The 17,179-nt window shown below is 38.4% G+C and overlaps 2 protein-coding genes and 1 long non-coding RNA gene across 4 annotated transcripts; 2 read left to right on the forward strand and 1 right to left on the reverse strand.

The window, feature by feature from the left end:
- The first annotated feature begins 100 nt into the window (after positions 1 to 100).
- Positions 101 to 3,081, forward strand: LOC111232316. The gene is made up of 4 exons (XR_002665540.1): positions 101 to 211; positions 1,468 to 1,604; positions 1,921 to 1,965; positions 2,072 to 3,081. It is a non-coding gene; the product is annotated as an uncharacterized LOC111232316 (long non-coding RNA).
- A 1,661-nt stretch (positions 3,082 to 4,742) lies between these two features.
- On the forward strand, positions 4,743 to 10,580 carry paf1 (PAF1 homolog, Paf1/RNA polymerase II complex component). Its single transcript, XM_022759755.1, has 14 exons — positions 4,743 to 4,979; positions 5,855 to 5,884; positions 6,016 to 6,108; positions 6,207 to 6,328; positions 6,434 to 6,500; positions 6,584 to 6,685; positions 6,793 to 6,898; positions 7,643 to 7,711; positions 7,984 to 8,087; positions 8,177 to 8,293; positions 8,430 to 8,558; positions 8,824 to 8,929; positions 9,503 to 9,587; positions 9,726 to 10,580. The coding sequence occupies exons 1-14, from the start codon at positions 4,933 to 4,935 to the stop codon at positions 10,154 to 10,156; spliced, it is 1,608 nt and encodes a 535-aa protein (XP_022615476.1). The 5' UTR covers positions 4,743 to 4,932; the 3' UTR covers positions 10,157 to 10,580.
- A 134-nt stretch (positions 10,581 to 10,714) lies between these two features.
- LOC111232306 (glia maturation factor gamma-like) lies at positions 10,715 to 15,293 on the reverse strand. 2 transcript variants are annotated; one of them, XM_022759756.1, is made up of 7 exons: positions 12,506 to 12,610; positions 11,990 to 12,086; positions 11,810 to 11,859; positions 11,679 to 11,728; positions 11,478 to 11,560; positions 11,229 to 11,302; positions 10,715 to 10,889 (listed from the first exon to the last, which is right to left on the reverse strand). In XM_022759756.1, the coding sequence occupies exons 1-7, from the start codon at positions 12,506 to 12,508 to the stop codon at positions 10,818 to 10,820; spliced, it is 429 nt and encodes a 142-aa protein (XP_022615477.1). In that variant the 5' UTR covers positions 12,509 to 12,610; the 3' UTR covers positions 10,715 to 10,817. The 2 variants fall into 2 exon arrangements, with proteins under 2 accessions (XP_022615477.1, XP_022615479.1); XM_022759758.1 differs by lacking the exons at positions 11,990 to 12,086; positions 12,506 to 12,610 and adding an exon at positions 15,269 to 15,293.
- Positions 15,294 to 17,179: the final 1,886 nt, after the last annotated feature.

Raw genomic sequence — 17,179 nt, forward strand, 5'->3', positions numbered from 1 at the left:
TGTGCCATACATGATATAGTGTCAACGCTACTATCATGACAGAAGAGAAATGACAGGACCTCTGAGGGAATCAATCAACCAATGCGAAGTGGTCCCAGAAGCGGAAATACATGCAACGTACTATATGACGAGCATTGTAAACAAAAGTGAATGTTAGCATTAGCTACCCTGGAAAGGGAAGGGAATGCCGTCTCAAGAGTCTTTGACTTGAGTAAGTAGTCTCAAAACAAGATTCAATATTCATTTTGCGCGACTTACCTTTGTGCTAGTCCCGTTAACAATATGAATATTTAACTAATGTTAGCTGTAAATTGCAACTTGCACTAATGCATTCCTTTATTGGTTAAAAATCCTCGAAATAACGGTGCAACATATGCATTTAAATGTAATCATTAGTGCTAAAGACAAAACGAATGGCTTTTGCTTTACTAACAACACAGACAAGCGGCTTTAAAATAAGTAGCTGTTAGCTAGCTATCCGGTTAGCACAGCTACTTGTAGCTGGACTTTTACTAGCATGCTAAGTTAGTCATCGTTATTATTTGTTTAACACTAAACATTTTCCCTACATCGACAACATTGACCAACAACTGTATGAATCACTGCAACGATACACAAACTCTCGTAACGTCAATGATATTAGGTCGTATTGTAAATTTGTCGACATTTAACGTTAGCTAACATGTTTGGACACTGTTTTGCTAACTTTACTTTACAGCAAAATAAAATCAGAAAAGTGGGAGGTTAGCCAGGTAATGTTTCTCAAACATCAGGTTTAACTTTACGAACCAGCCACCACATATCTATTGAATTTTATTTTATTTTTTTTATATTTGTATAGTGTATATACTGCCAAACAACACTTGCTTGTTTAGGCTTAGCTACATTATTATGCTCAACCCCATAATGTTATTGCTTAATGCAATACGTTTGTGAAGTATTAGTTATTCAACCACTTCCTATGACAGTATTTTAAATGGTGTACTGTAGATGTCAAATACCAAATATACATGGGGTTGATTAGCACAAACCAATTACAGTATAAGAATTATAATGTATGAAATATACTAAACAAGTTTGATAAAAATGTAAGAAAAAATACTAATAAAAACAAGCACATTATTAACAATATTTCCTCTTTTATGTATATGCATCTGTTAAAAGTTGTCCAATACGCTCACACACACTGTCATCAATAAGTTTATTGAAAGCAGCAACATTTTAGTCACAGACCCAAGTATGAACTGAACATGAAAAAATATGACTTGCAACATTTCCAAAACTGATTTAATTCAACCAGAGACATTAAAGTGATCATATAGATTTTAAAAATAGTTGAGTTCAGAGTTAAAGAATGGCATAAAAAAGTAAGAGAACAGGAGGAATTTTTTTTTAGAGTCACAATATACATAAGATCAATTCCAGTAGGTGTCACTTATTTCTACTCCATGCATGTTGTCCTCACAGAGCTCCAGGATGTTGTGTGAAGTCCTGCTGTCATCGCTATGGTTCCTGTTTGTCATCTTCTGGGTCGAGACAATAAGTGTGTGGCTGTTTTTGTCCATGTTCTACCAGGACCGAGCATTTTACCACTGGGGAGATGGGTAAGAGATGTGTGTCCATGGTTAACTCATTTATGTGCATCGCATATTCATAATAGTTTGTTCTAACTATTTTGGAAGTAATGGGAAAGAAGAGAGCATTGAATGACATGCAATGAAAGGTAAAGCATTGTCTCTGTTTCCTTGATAAGCTCCAGAATTAGACCTTAAGAGTCCTCAACTCCTGTCCTGAACCAATGAATGTAAAAACACTTCAGACCTCATGGGCAGTGTCTATTATGGAATCAGTGTTGTGTGTACTTAGTTCATGGGTTAGTGAGCATAATCTTTTAATGGACATATTCTTTTGATGTTACAGGGTATTTACAGATGATCCTGGACCGATGATATACATGTTGAGCAGGTATGGACTTTGCCATGACCCTGAATAATTGAGCTTATGACATTTTGTTTTGAAATATGAACTGTGTGTCTAAAGACAAGGTCTAATCTCTTGTCTCTCTCCACAGAGTTGATACCAGTATGCAGACAGAGATGCAGACCTGAGACAGGAAGAGATCAAGAAGTCAACTGGAAGACACTAAATAGAGGGCTGTTGCAGTTATGTGACAGGAACATATGATGAAAAGCATTAGCTCTTTTTCCTTTGCACTGACTGCCTTGTACACAGTTGTGCACAGTCCTTGTTAACATACAACTATATTGCCAAAAGTATTCACTCACCCATCCAAATAATTGAAATCAGGTGTTCCAATCTCTTCCATGGCCACAGATGTTTCTACAAACATTTGTGAAAGAATGGGTCGCTCTCAGGAGCTCAGTGAATTCCAGCGTGGTACTGTGATAGGATGCCACCTGTGCAACAAGTCCAGTCGTGAAATTTCCTCGCTCCTAAATATTCCACAGTCAACTGTCAGTGGTATTATAACAAAGTGGAAGCGATTGGGAACGACAGCAACTCAGCCACGAAGTGGTAGACCACGTAAAATGACGGAGCGGGGTCAGCGGATGCTGAGGCGCATAGTGCACAGAGGTCGCCAACTTTCTGCAGAGTCACTCGCTACAGACCTCCAAACTTCATGTGGCCTTCAGATTAGCTCAAGAACAGTGCGTAGAGAGCTTCGTGGAATGGGTTTCCATGGCCGAGCAGCTGCATCCAAGCCATACATCACCAAGTGCAATGCAAAGTGTCGGATGCAGTGGTGTAAAGCACGCCGCCACTGGACTCTAGAGCAGTGGAGACGCATTCTCTGGAGTGACGAATCGCGCTTCCCCATTTGGCGATCTGATGGACGAGTTTGGCGGTTGCCAGGAGAACGGTACTTGTCTGACTGCATTGTGCCAAGTGTAAAGTTTGGTGGAGGGGGGATTATGGTGTGGGGTTGTTTTTGAGGAGCTAGGCTTGGCCTCTTAGTTCCAGTGAAAGGAACTCTGAATGTTTCAGCATACCAAGAGATTTTGGACAATTCCATGCTCCCAACTTTGTGGGAACAGTTTGGGGATGGCCCCTTCCTGTTCCAACATGAAAGTGCACCAGTGCACAAAGCAAGGTCCATAAAGACATGGATGAGAGAGTTTGGTGTGGATGAACTTGACTGGCCTGCACAGAGTCCCGACCTCAACCCGATAGAACACCTTTGGGATGAATTAGAGCGGAGACTGAGAGCCAGGCCTTCTCGTCCAACATCAGTGTGTGACCTCACAAATGCGCTTCTGGAAGACTGGTCAAAAATTCCCATAAACACACTCCTAAACCTTGTGGAAAGCCTTCCCAGAAGAGTTGAAGCTGTTATAGCTGCACAGGGTGGACCGACGTCATATTAAACCCTATGGATTAAGAATGGGATGTCACTTAAGTTCATATGCGAGTCAAGGCAGGTGAGCCAATACTTTTGGCAATATAGTGTAGGTAAATGTAGGCCCACTTTTAATGTGAAGGCGCAACTAAGACATAGAGGGAGGTCCTCAACGATTGACGTGAGCCACCCCCACTGATGTAACATTTATACTTTCACTTTCAGATTTTTGGGAAGCAGAATGAATGTAGCAGAAAATGCAATACAAAGGATGAGTTTAGTGCATCTTTCTTTTATTTCTTAAACTCCATTTTGAGACTTGCACTGAGATGATATTTTGATCATAATACCGTTCTATGCAACTATAGTTGTTGCTGTCTGCAGCCATATTTGTTTTGAATATCAGATTGCAGTACATCAGTTATAGGTTAGGTCTTTGAATGTCATTAACAGTTATCAGATATTTTGGTGTATGTGTAATGGTACAAGCTTAACAAGGAGGTCATTTTAATATCGGAGGTGGTGGAGCCATACACTTGAGTTTAGATGTAAGTCTGAACCAAACAGATATATGATCATAAAGAGTTCATAATTTGAACGAGGATTTTATGAGAACCCTCACCTACAGTAGATGAACTGTTAAAACAACATTATTTGAGCTTAAAGGTTCATTATTAACATTGGAAATACTTTCAGCTACATCTTGTGGTCTTTATCGGCAGATGGATTTTGCTCAGTTGTCATGTATCTCTGGCCCGATATAAGACCACCTGTTATTACATGACTGAAATTCCACACTGAGGTCACGTGATAACTGAACCATCTCCATGGCAAGTGCAAAAGCACCATCTGCTGATGAAGATCACAAGAGGGGACTGAAAGCCCTGTGTAAACCTTGTGTTAAGATTTTTTTTTTTTTTTTTTGTCAGAAAGGAGCAACACAATTTTGTGGTTGTGTGTCTAAAGACAGAAATATAATAGTGGTGAGGGTATAAACTATGATGGGCTCTCAAAATAATATGTTGATGTCATATCCATTGAATGAGCTGAAAGTTCAATTATACTTTGAAAATATATATATATCTCTTTGCAAGCCTGTAAAGTTATTGGTCTGCCAGACATTTTTGTATTCCATCTTGGTCTCTGTCAATTAAAGGGTTTGTATTTGAACAAAACCACTACATACTTTTGGTCTCCTTTTGTTACTGAGACAAAGAATGTCAATATTGTTGGGTTTTTTTTATCAATATGCTAAATGAATGGGAAGTATTTTAAGTACAAGTTTTTGCTGAGTATGCAACACTGGGCCTAATACCTCACATGCCAGGGCAGCAGAGGTCGCTCACAATAAAGCAGATCTGTGCAGAGCTGTGAGTCTCCAAACACTACCGGGTTGTTGCCCTATTCTGCCGGGACAAAATAAAAATGCATTGTGGTTGTGATAGAAGTAAGAATTAACAGTCGTGTGTAGTTTCACTTGGATCAAGGGTTCCGGTTGACATCAGGCGTGTTCGTGTTTTTATTTTGTGCAGACAAAGAACTTTGCCTTCAGTTGTGAGCAGTTTGTCACAAACATGGCTCCAACGATTCAGACACAGGCTCAACGAGAAGACGGACACAGGTAGTTAAAAATTTTTTACAAGTTCGTTGACCGAACTGGATGTCTGTATTTGACTATTGGTATTAACGTTAATGTTTTAACAAACTTGAGTCGGTAACCTTCATTAGGCTGCGCAGTTTTCCGTTGTGTATAACGTTAGCTAATATTGCCAGTTAGCTAGCCAAACAAACAAACAAACAAGCAAGCAAGCTTTACGTCAATTTAACTTAAGCTCACCTGCTCGCTAAGTGAACTAATCATTTTATTTAGCATAAGTTAACTCACTTAGAAAAGTAAATTAAGTCTTTTCAGTCAGTTATAGTAGGTTACAGTAGTGGAAAATACAACGGCTGACTTTTGTGTTAGTGGTAGCTAAACGTAGTGTAAGCTAGCCAATGTTAGCCTGTCTGGATGCTAACAGTAACGTTAATGAATTTACGGAACAAATATCTGGAGGTTAACATAAAGTTAACTGAGCAGATCCTTGTAGATAATGTGAATGCACCCCACAGTCCTCTAGAATATGTTTTACGTTTAATTTTAATGGTACCAGTACGAGTACTACACTCAGTGACCATATTGTCAGGTGCAGGAGTACAATCTTATGCAATTTGATACATACAACTCTGCCATAAATTTTTACATTTGTGAAGTTAATGTTCAGTTTTTGTTGACATTTTCGAAAATATGTGAATTCACTTAAATGTTTATTACTGAGGTCATAGTTGAAGTTTGTGCTGTACTGGACTACATTATATTGAGAGGTGTTTCAAATTTTTTGTGCTCCCTGTTACATACATGAGGAGGACATCACAGTATAGTGTATACATCACAGTCTAGCAGTAGTTTGAGAGGTGGTAACAGAATTGACGGATGGCTCTTTTCTCTTTCAATAGGCCATCCTCTCACAGAACTGTCCCAGAGAGGTGAGTAGAATTAACACCGTTTTGTATTGCTACCATGTACAGTAATTTGAAACATGCATCTGAAGTGAGGCACATTAAAATGACTGGCTAACCACAACTGAGTTTGTCCTTTACTTCTGTGCCCGCAACAGGTCAGGAGTTGTCTGTCGTGTGAAGTACTGCAACAGCTTGCCCGACATCCCTTTTGATCCCAAATTCATCACATATCCATTTGATCAGCACAGGTAAATGCAGTTGCCCATCTGCCTCTGCACTCACTAACCATGACGTAAACACAGACACATCTTAACATTTGTTTTTTTGTTTTTTTTTGCTGTGGCAGGTTTGTACAGTATAAAGCCACTTCTCTAGAGAAGCAGCACAAGCATGAACTCCTGACTGAGCCAGACCTTGGGGTCACCATCGATCTCATCAACCCAGACACCTACCGCATAGACCCCAACAGTAAGTCTTCTGTTGTGATCACATGCCACATTCTATTCTTAGTTTTTTCAGAGACTGTCTTAGTCAAATATCTGTGTAAACTGAGCCAAACTTTTAAATTGTCAGTATTGTTGGATCCCGCTGATGAAAAACTTTTGGAAGAGGACATCCAGGCTCCATCCAGTTCGAAGAGGTAAGTCTACTAAATACACAGCCTGATGTTTTAAATTTATGCAAAGATTTTTAGTTTACACTTTTTTTTTTCTCCTCTCAAAGGTCACAGCAGCATGCCAAAGTGGTCCCGTGGATGAGAAAGACAGAATATATTTCTACAGAGTTTAACAGATATGGCGTTTCCAATGAGAAAGTGGAAGTCAAGTAAGTCATTTACTGATTTTACCTTGAAATCACCCAACAATAGAAAGGTATATGATATAGTTTGTTTGTGTGTGTGTGTGTCTAACCTAGACATGTTTTGTGTTCAGGATCGGTGTCTCTGTCAAACAACAGTTTACAGAAGAAGAGATCTACAAGGACAGAGACAGCCAGATTTCTGCTATTGAGAAAACATTTGAGGATGCACAGAAATCGGTGAGTGAACATATAACTAGGCTGGCCAAATCCTTGTTGTTTAACATCCTTCATACATCAAGCAATATGAATAGCTAAATGGACAGTAGTTTCAAACTGGGTATTGAAAGACCTCATGGGCAAGTGAAAATGTTCAATGTGAAGATAGATATCTGGTTAAGATTCTGTTAGCTGCGACCAAAAAGGCAGTCACTAGGAAGTGGTGCAGAGAGGAACCTCCCACTTTGAGGAACTGGTTGGACATTGTGGAGGAGATATTTGATATGGAGAGACTCACACATATACTGAGACTCCAACAAGTTAAATTCAACACGAAGTGGGACAAATGGACAACATATAAGTCTCACAACAGAGACACCACTAGAGACTCTGAATGAAAACAGAGGAGCATAGATAGGGCATCAAGAAGCCGTATTACCCACGGACACTGTCAATGTTTGTTTGTGTTCTGTGTTTAAAATTAATAAAATTTGAGTATTTAAAAAAAAAAAAAAAAAAAAGAAAGACCTCATGGGTTTGCAACTCCACATATGGGGATTGTGTGAAAATGTCTGTGAATATTAGGATGAGTAAGATATCTTCCTCTAAAGCTTTTGCTGTGGAGCAGCTGTGTACAGTAGGATACTGTTTGCAATGGTCAGCTGTTAGATGCACATTATCCAAAATGGTCAACATGTGTGGTTAGGTAATTGAAAAATGAGCCATGGTTTATAAAGTTGTTGTTGTTTTGTTGTTTCTCTCTAGATTACACAGCACTACAGTAAACCCAGAGTTACTCCTGTGGAGATACTACCTGTATTCCCTGACTTCAAGGTGAGCGAGCTATTAACAGAAATAATTTCACCCAGTTTATTGATTTTTGGAGTCTGTGTGGATGATTTCACATTGCATGCCATATACACTGTAGTGGGAGAAGTGCAGAGATGGGAAAAGACAATAAACACTAAACAGTAAAATAAAGCAAATTTATATGCAACAGTAAAAAATCTGTTGCTCAAATTGCCTTTTTGAATGGTACTTTAGTTGACAAACTGGCACTTTATGGACTTAGATAATTATGCTTTATACATTTTCTCTTTCCTCAGATGTGGATCAACCCATGTGCTCAGGTCATCTTTGACTCTGATCCTGCACCTAAAGACATATCAGGGCCAGCAGGAGTGGAAATGATGTCTCAGGCCATGATCAGGTGTCTACAAAATAGCTGTTGTGCAGATGTGTGTATAAAAACCATTTTTGCTGAAATACTAATTTATGTTTCTTGTCTCTTGAAAACAGAGGTATGATGGATGAGGAAGGAAATCAGTTTGTGGCCTACTTCCTGCCCAATGAAGACACACTTCGCAAGCGCAAGCGAGACTGTGAGGAGGGAATGGATTACATGCCTGATGATCTGTAAGTAAAAATGTTACATCAAATAAAAACCAAAAATAAATCTTTTTTTGGTGCATTTAAAAATAACAGTGTTAAATTTGCTTGCTTTAAGTTGTATACCAGGAAGTAATAATGCATTTTATTTTCTGTGTTTCAGGTATGATTACAAGATAGCCAGGGAGTACAACTGGAATGTCAAGAACAAAGCCAGCAAGGGTTATGAGGAGAATTACTTCTTTATCTTCAGAGATGGAGATGGTGTTTACTACAATGAGCTCGAGACAAGGTAAATCATTGATTAGAGAAGACACTTCTTTATTGTTGCACTTCAACACGACGAAAGGGAGATGTGTTTTTGACAGCAATAATTGCAGCTGGTGCAGTTAGACCAAGCAAGTAAGTGTGGATGTGAAAGTGTTGATTGCTATGCATTAGAAAGTTTGATGCCAGTTAGTAACACACAAAAACAAACGGCACCGCCAGTGACGTATGGGGCTTTCATGGGAAGCTGATTGGCCTTGTCCTCTGACATCCTTTCCTCTCTCCTGCAGGGTGCGTCTGAGCAAGAGAAGAGCCAAGGCTGGAGCACAGTCGACCACAAATGCTGTGCTGGTGTGTAAGCACAGAGATATGAACGAGAAAGAGCTTGAAGCTCAGGTGAGTGTTCTTGTGACTTTCCCCTCTGTTTTATCAACATTACACTTTCAAGGCTTGGAGCATCTAATGGTGCATTTAATGGGCCAGTCGTTTATGTGTTGGTGAAAGTGTAACTTTTGAGTTATGATTTGTGGATTATAATAAATTATTTATGTAACTAAAAGTTACTATTTATTACAATACATCTGACTGTATTTGTTTTAAAGAATATTACACGAGTTTAGAAAATTGTTCAGTATGTATCATTATAAATTAATGGTGTGATATTGATCAAATTCAATTGGTCCTTTTGACACATTTGAGCTACTGAACAAAGTAGTTGCAATTTAACACCGGTATGGGAGGTGATTTGTGAATAGCATTTTAACATTTGATATAACGTAGTCAGTGTTTGGTTCTCTTATATGCATCATACATTTATATATATTATATACATATTTAATAATGTTTTTCAGTAAGCTGAACAAAAGTGACCAGAATAATTTAATATGTAGTAACAGCTATAAGCTTGCACTCCTTAGTGCACCTTGTTGTTTACTAGTGACTGATGATTCCCTTTATTTTGATTCTTAGGAAGCACGTAAAGCTCAGCTGGAGAACCATGAGCCAGAAGATGAAGAGGAAGACATGGACTTGGATAAGGACATGCAGGACTCTGGTCAGTTTTCTTTTATACTCGGCCACTGCAGTTCTCTTCACTTACTTTTTACTGAATTGGCTAGACTACGGTAATGTCAGTGTGTCTGCTAAATCATTCACCATCTGCTCTGTGTGATACTTGAATTGTTTTCTGCAGGTGATGACAAAGAGAAGGGCAGCGGCAGTGAGGCAGAGAACTCTGGTAGTGAATCTGAGAGGGAGGATGAAGAGCGGGAACAAAGGGGAGAAGATGAGGATGAGGATGAGGACAGAGGGAAGAGAAGGAGGAAAGCAAGCGGCAGTGGAAGTGAAAGCGGTGAGGAGAGGACCAGAGAGATGCGAGACGAGGAGGAGATCTTTGGCAGTGACGACGACAGTGACGACAACGAGCCCAAGAACTCAGCCAGGAGCAGTGGAGACGAGGGCAGTGGGAGTGAGGATGAAGGTGGGAACAGAGGAGGCAGCAGGAGTCGCAGTGCGTCTCCAGCGCACAGCGACCGTAGCAGTGACCATTCAGAGACCCGGGCTCAAAGTGGAAGTGGAAGTGAGAGAGGCTCAGACTCCAGTGATGCCAGTGACAGTGAATGAGACCTGTGGTCCGGACAGCTTGGCGACGGCTACCTATCTTATCTGTATGTTCAGCCAGCTACAAACACTGATGATTGCAAATATCCAATGAAATTTGTGAGCAAGATGCTCATTGCTTTTGGACTGGGATCTCTCTTCAGTCCAATTTTTAGATTTAGCCCAAGTACCAGTAGGTATTCGTACGCCATTCCCCTGATTTTGTCTGTCAGATATTTAGTATAGTATCATGTAAAAATGTCTTTGTTCTCTCAGCTATTGACATGTCATTATGTTACAGCTTTGAAACTGATAATAAATTGCAGGTGGCATTTTGTAAGGAACTCAGTGGTCAAAGGTTGTTGTTTTTCCTTCTTTAGCGAATGAAGGGAACCTATAAGTCATTCCGTGAATGTGACCGCTTAATTTAGTCCAATAAGTATAGGATTATCTGTGCTCCATTTAATAACAATAAAACATTTGATTTGTTTAGTTGATGCTCAATTCAGACTTTTGTTAGAAAACAATATTAATATGGTTTCAATGCAAAACTGACAAATTAAAACATAATTGTGCAGAGTAAATCATTTAATAGCAATAGCATACACAAAAATTGAAACTTAAAATTGAAGGGCATGTTTCACAAAGAAAGAGACCGATAGTTTAGGAAATGAGAGAAACTCAATCAGCGAAAAAACGACAGTTGGTTCTTCAGCCATTCCTCTGTCAAGTCGTCAGCGTTTCTTGTTTCAAAGACCTCAGAGTAAAGCAGAGAATGTCACATTCAAACAAATTGCACAACATTAAAGGGATGATTAACTGGCTAACTGGTCTGACAAGTGCAGGTATTAACTTAAAATGATTGTGTTTTGTTTTTTTGTTTTTAACTGAATAATCTCTGAATGCATAATTTCCATGTGATTCTCATAAAATAATGAAAAGTTCCAGATGTGGAATTTTAAAAAATGCAGAAATTGAGAAGGACGGCTTTACCTATAAACGCACTGCTCTGAACAAGGGTGGTTTATTTTTAGATGATGTTAAAATTATAAAACTACAAGGTGATAAAATAGAGGTGAAATTTTGATATAATTACCTTTGTGAGCTCTGCAGCTTGGACCAGTCGATTCTTGCTGCCAGCGTACATCATCTGTTGCTCTGGCTTACATCCTGTTAAAATGCAGACAACATTTTCCCAAGGGATTCTGTCTTTTGACTAGTCAAACATAAATCAACAAACCCAACTGATGCCAATTTTCATAATTCTGCCTTCAGTTATTCTTCAAATAATAGTTCAGTCTATGGAGAAAGATCAGTTTTGACTTAAAAAAAGATTATTACTTACCCATTGGACTGGAGAATATGAAACAAAGAGGGTAGGACACCCTGCCATCATCATGGACATACTTGTAGCTGTACACAATGAATGTGCACTTTTGTCAAGGAACTTAAAGTACAGTCAGTTTGTAGTCTTACTATAAATGGAGTGTTTGCTAATATACTTTGTGAGATTTTTCTCTATTCACAAGACATTCAGTGAGGATATCTGGGTTGCCGCTCTGGAAGTTCATCTCTCAACTCATCCAGTGAGATGTTCTGAAAGACAAAGTTGAGTGAGTGACTTTCAGCTCTGAATTAAATCATCTAAAAGAGAAAAATTACAACACTTTGACTTGCCTCATATTCCTCCTCGAGAATAACAAGCTGTTTCTCCATGTCTATTTTCACTAAGACATAACAATGAATATTTAGACTTTTGGTTCATTTTTATATTTGCTGATTCACCGATATTTATATGGGATTTAAATCTGTGTTGATCAAGTTAAAAATGTGTTAGAGTGGAGATGTGATACTTACTTAGTATGGCAGCATTGTTGGTCTCTTTCCGAAATCTAAACTTTTTCAGTTTATCTTTCAGACTTTCATCCACTTCACACACAACCAGAGAGCTTGACTGCAAAATGGCGTAAAAAATATTACTCAAACTGTGTCAATCTAAGAAATATGAAGACATGATCTTCCTGTGCTTCTGATAAAGTTAAGTGGATTGATCTATAGGACATAAATAGAAACAAAGAAAGAGGGTAAGAGACATCTGCTTGATCTGTTCAGATGTTCATGTCTATCCACCTTGTGGGGATGCTTGAAACATTTATGCTAACTATTCTGACATATTGAGGACAGGAAATGTTTGTGCTGCAACAAGCAAGAATGTAGTTTCCTGTATGAAAGAGCGCGGGGGACGTCCAACTTGTCGCAGTGGTAAAGTAAAAAATATATATGCATAGATACGTTTGAGTGACAGTTCATCAAATCCAATAAATTTCAACAGAAAAGCAAAATGTTTCCAACAATTGCATCAGTTTCACCTACCATTATCAAAGGATTCTTTTTCCGCCTTCCTGTCTTCAGGGTGATACTGCCTTGCTGAAACTGTTTGCGACGGACTGACAGCTACTCTACTGTCAAGAGATCCTCCTTAAGATGGCAAGGGGAGGACACACAGAAAGGACATGCATTAGTGCTGCTTCCTCTTTTCAACAGCACGAGATGATGCCGACATGAAGCTCAGCCGTGTGTTGTAAGAAACAGTGTGACCATCTTTTAAAACAAAATAGATCAAGGAAAAAATATGCATACAAAACCTGTAAATGTTAGCATGACAGAAGAGACTGGGGTGTTTAACTTGAATAGATCCATACTGTTTGTAGCTGAAATAGATCAATTTTACCATAGGTTGTGTATCACTACCACTTTACTGTAGAATTCTTTCAGCGTTGGTTACAGTTACTTTCATTTCCCATTATCTCACCCGAAGTAAATCAAATACTTGAATCCTTAAAACTAACAATGCCACATTAGAAAAAATACTCTTAAGATATAAAGTCTCACATTCACGTTTATAAGTCAAAGTATAGAAATATATGCAATAAATTGTACTTGAGCATCAAAAGTAAAAAATCTTCATAAGATCACTGTTTTTGTTGCATGGTGCATAATGTTACTGGAGTAGATCAGATTATAGTGTATGTTTTCTAGGCTTTTGATCATTGAGTCTTGCACTTGCTCTGTGTTACACTTTGTGCCACTTCCCTGCATGTTTCAAACTGTAGCCTACATGACCCCACTTCAACACACACTACATGACTGTCATGCACAGCCATGTCACTGTAACTGGAAGAACAGGTTTATTATCCCAGTGAGTATCTTACATTACATTACATTACATTGGGTGCAGTTGGGGTTTAGTGGAGGAGGAGCCATAGACCAAATATATTTAATTAATGATCCTCTCTACAACCTGTGCAAACTAATGTATCACATACAGCAAAAAAATGCAGCTATACTTCTCTCTACTGATGGAAACTTTAGGTCATGTTGCAGCTCTGGCCACACCTCAGTCTGTGATGTAACAGCAGGCCCTTTGCCAGTCACAGCTGATAGCGAACACCTGCTGTAACAACTGATAGTGGCCAGAAGACATTATGCTTAAAACCCACTCTGAAGAAACAATTCAATAGTTTAATCTAGTGCTGAAATGGTAAGCTGATTCATTTTTGATAGTCAGTTAATCATTTAAGTCATTCTCAAGAGGGCCTGTAGCTCAGATCTTAAAGCATGTTGCCTGTCAATTGTGGAATTGACAATTTGATTCCCATATGCTTGAGCAAGGCACTGAAACCCCATCAGCTCAGAATCAGTGTGTATGTGTAGTAGGCAAGACATCTGTTATATCCTGTCCTGTTTTCTCAGTTCCATAAAATAATAAACAGAATAGCCTTGTGTTTTGATTCAACATTATAGGGTTAGGGTTGGAAACATGGTAGTCATTTTTCCTCATTTCTGAGACTAGTGGTAGACTAGGACTAGGTAACTGGTTACTCAGTTACAAGCCAAGGAAAATCAGATTTTTCTCTAATACTAAAACTTGTACCACAATATATATATATATTACAGGCTAGTTTGCATGTTCTGTGTGGTTCAAAGACCTCAGAGTAAAGCAGAGAATGATCACATTCAAAACAAATTGCAAACATTAAAGGGATGATTAACTGGCTAACTGGTCTGACAAGTGCAGGTATTTAACTTAAATGATTGTGTTTTTTTTTTGTTTTTAACTGAAATAATCTCTGAATGCATAATTTCCATGTGAATTCTCATAAATAATGAAAAGTTCCAGATGGGTGAAATTTTAAAAATAATGCAGAAATTGAGAAGGACGGCTTTACTACTAAACGCACTGCTCTGAAACAAGGGTGGTTATTTTTAGATGTATGTTTAAAATATAAAACTACAAGGTGAATAAATAGAGGTGAAATTTTGATATAATATACCGTTTGTGAGCTCTGCAGCTTGGACCAGTCGATTCTTGCTGCAGCGTACATCATCTGTTGCTCTGGCTTACATGCCAGGTTAAAATGCAGACAACATTTATCCCGAGAGGTTCTGTCTTTTGACGTAGTCAAACAATAAATCAACAAACCCAACTGTATGCCAATTTTTCATAATTCTGTCCTTCAGTTATTCCTTCAAATAATAGTTCAGTCTATGGAGAAAGATCAGTTTTGACTTAAAAAAGAATTATTACTTACACCATTGGACTGGAGAATATGAAACAAAGGGGTAGGACACCCTGCCATCATCATGGACATACTTGTAGCTGTACCAATAATGTGCCATTTCACTGTTGTCAAGGAACTTAAAGTACAGTCAGTTTGTAGTCTTACTATAAATGGAGGTGTTTGCTAAATATACTTTGTGAGATTTTTTCTCTATTCACAAGACATTCAGTGAGGATATCTGGGTGCCGCTTTGAAGTTCATCTCTCAACTCATCCAGTGAGATGTTCTGAAAGACAAAGTTGAGTGAGTGACTTTCAGCTCTGAATTAAATCATCTAAAAGAGAAAAAATTACAACACTTACTTGACTTGCCTCATAATTCCCCTCGAGAGCATATCACAGCTGTTTCTCCATGTCCTATGTTTCACATTAAGACATAACATGAATATGATTTGAAACTTTTGGTTCATTTTTATATTTGCTGAATTCACCGATATGTATATAGGTGGATTGTAAATTGTGTTGTAATGTCAAGTTAAAAAATGTGTTGAGAGGTGGTGAGATGTGATACTTACTTAGTATGGCAGCATTGTTGGTCTCTTTCCGAAATCATAAACTTTTTCAGTTTATCTTTCAGACTTTCATCCACTTCAACAACACAACCAGAGAGCTTGACTGCAAAATGGCGTAAAAAAATATTACTCAAACTGTGTCAATCTAAGAAATATGAAGACATGATCTTCCTGTGCTTCTGATAAAGTTAAGTGGATTGATCTATAGGACATAAATTAGAAACAAAGAAAGAGGGTAAGAGACATCTGCTTGATCTGTTCAGATTGTTCATGTCTATCCACCTTGTGGGGATGCTTGAACAACACATTTATGCGTATAGCATATCTATGACATATGGAGGACAGGATAGATAGTGTCTGTGCGGTGGGGCAACAGCAAGAAGAATGTAGTTTCCTGTAATGAACGCGCGGGGACGTCCAACTTGTCGCAGTGGATAAAGTAAAAAATATATATGCATAGATACGTTTGAGTGACAGTGATCAAAATAATAAATTTCAACAGAAAAGCAAAATGTTTCCAACAATTGCATCAGTTTACCTACCATTATCAAAGGATTCTTTTTCCGCCTTCCTGTCTTCAGGGTGATACTGCCTTGCTGAAACTGTTTGCGACGACTGACAGCTATCTTACTGTCCAAGAGATCCTCCTTAAGATGGCAGGGAGACACACACAGAAGGACATGCATTAGTGCTTGCTTCCTCTTTTCAACAGCGCACGAGATGATCGCGACATGAAGCTCAGCCGTGTGTTGTAAGAAACAGTGTGACCATCTTTTAAAACAAAAATAGATCAAGGAAAAATAATGCATACAAAACCTGTAAAGTTTAGCATGACAGAAGAGACTGGGGTGTTTAACTTGAATAGATCCATACTTTTTGTAGCTGAAATAGATCATATTTACCATAGGTTGTGTATCACTACACTTTACTGTAGAATTCTTTCAGCGTTGGTCTGTTATTTCATTTCCCATTATCTCACCCGAAGTAAATCAAATACTTGAATCCTTAAAACTAACAATGCCACATTAGAAAAAATACTCTTAAGATATAAAGTCTCACATTCACGTTTATAGTTCAAAGTATAGAAATATATGCAATAAATTGTACTTGAGCATCAAAAGTAAAAAAATCTTCATAAGATCACTGTTTTTTGTTGCATGGTGCATAATGTTACTGGAGTAGATCAGATTAATAGTGTATGTTTTCTAGGCTTTTGATCATTGAGTCTTGCACTTGCTCTGTGTTACACTTTGTGCCACTTCCCTCTGCATGTTTCAAACTGTAGCCTACATGACCCCACTTCAACACACACTACATGACTTGTCATGCACAGCCATGTCACTGTAACTGGAAGAACAGGTTTATTATCCCAGTGAGTATCTTACATTACATACATTACATTGGGTGCAGTTGGGGTTTAGTGGAGAGGAGCCATAGACCAAATATATTAATTAATGATCCTCTCTACAACCTGTGCAAACTAATGTATCACATACAGCAAAAAATGCAGCTATACTTCTCTCTACTGATGGAAACTTTAGGTCATGTTGCAGCTCTGGCCACACCTCAGTCTGTGATGTAACAGCAGGCCCTTTGCCAGTCACAGCTGATAGCGAACACCTGCTGTAACAACTGATAGTGGCCAGAAGACATTATGCTTAAAACCCACTCTGAAGAAACAATTCAAAGTTTTAATCTAGTGCTGAAATGGTAAGCTGATTCATTTTTGATTCTGTTAATCATTTAAGTCATTCTCAAGAGGGCCTGTAGCTCAGATCTTAAAGCATGTTGCCTGTCAATTGTGGAGAACAATTTGATTCCCATATGCTTGAGCAAGGCACTGAAACCCCATCAGCTCAGAATCAGTGTGTATGTGTAGTAGGCAAGACATCTGTTATATCCTGTCCTGTTTTG

Source organism: Seriola dumerili, unplaced genomic scaffold (assembly GCF_002260705.1).
Source record: "Seriola dumerili isolate Sdu_G_001 unplaced genomic scaffold, Sdu_1.0 BDQW01000330.1, whole genome shotgun sequence".
In the NCBI taxonomy this organism is placed as follows: Eukaryota; Metazoa; Chordata; class Actinopteri; order Carangiformes; family Carangidae; genus Seriola; species Seriola dumerili.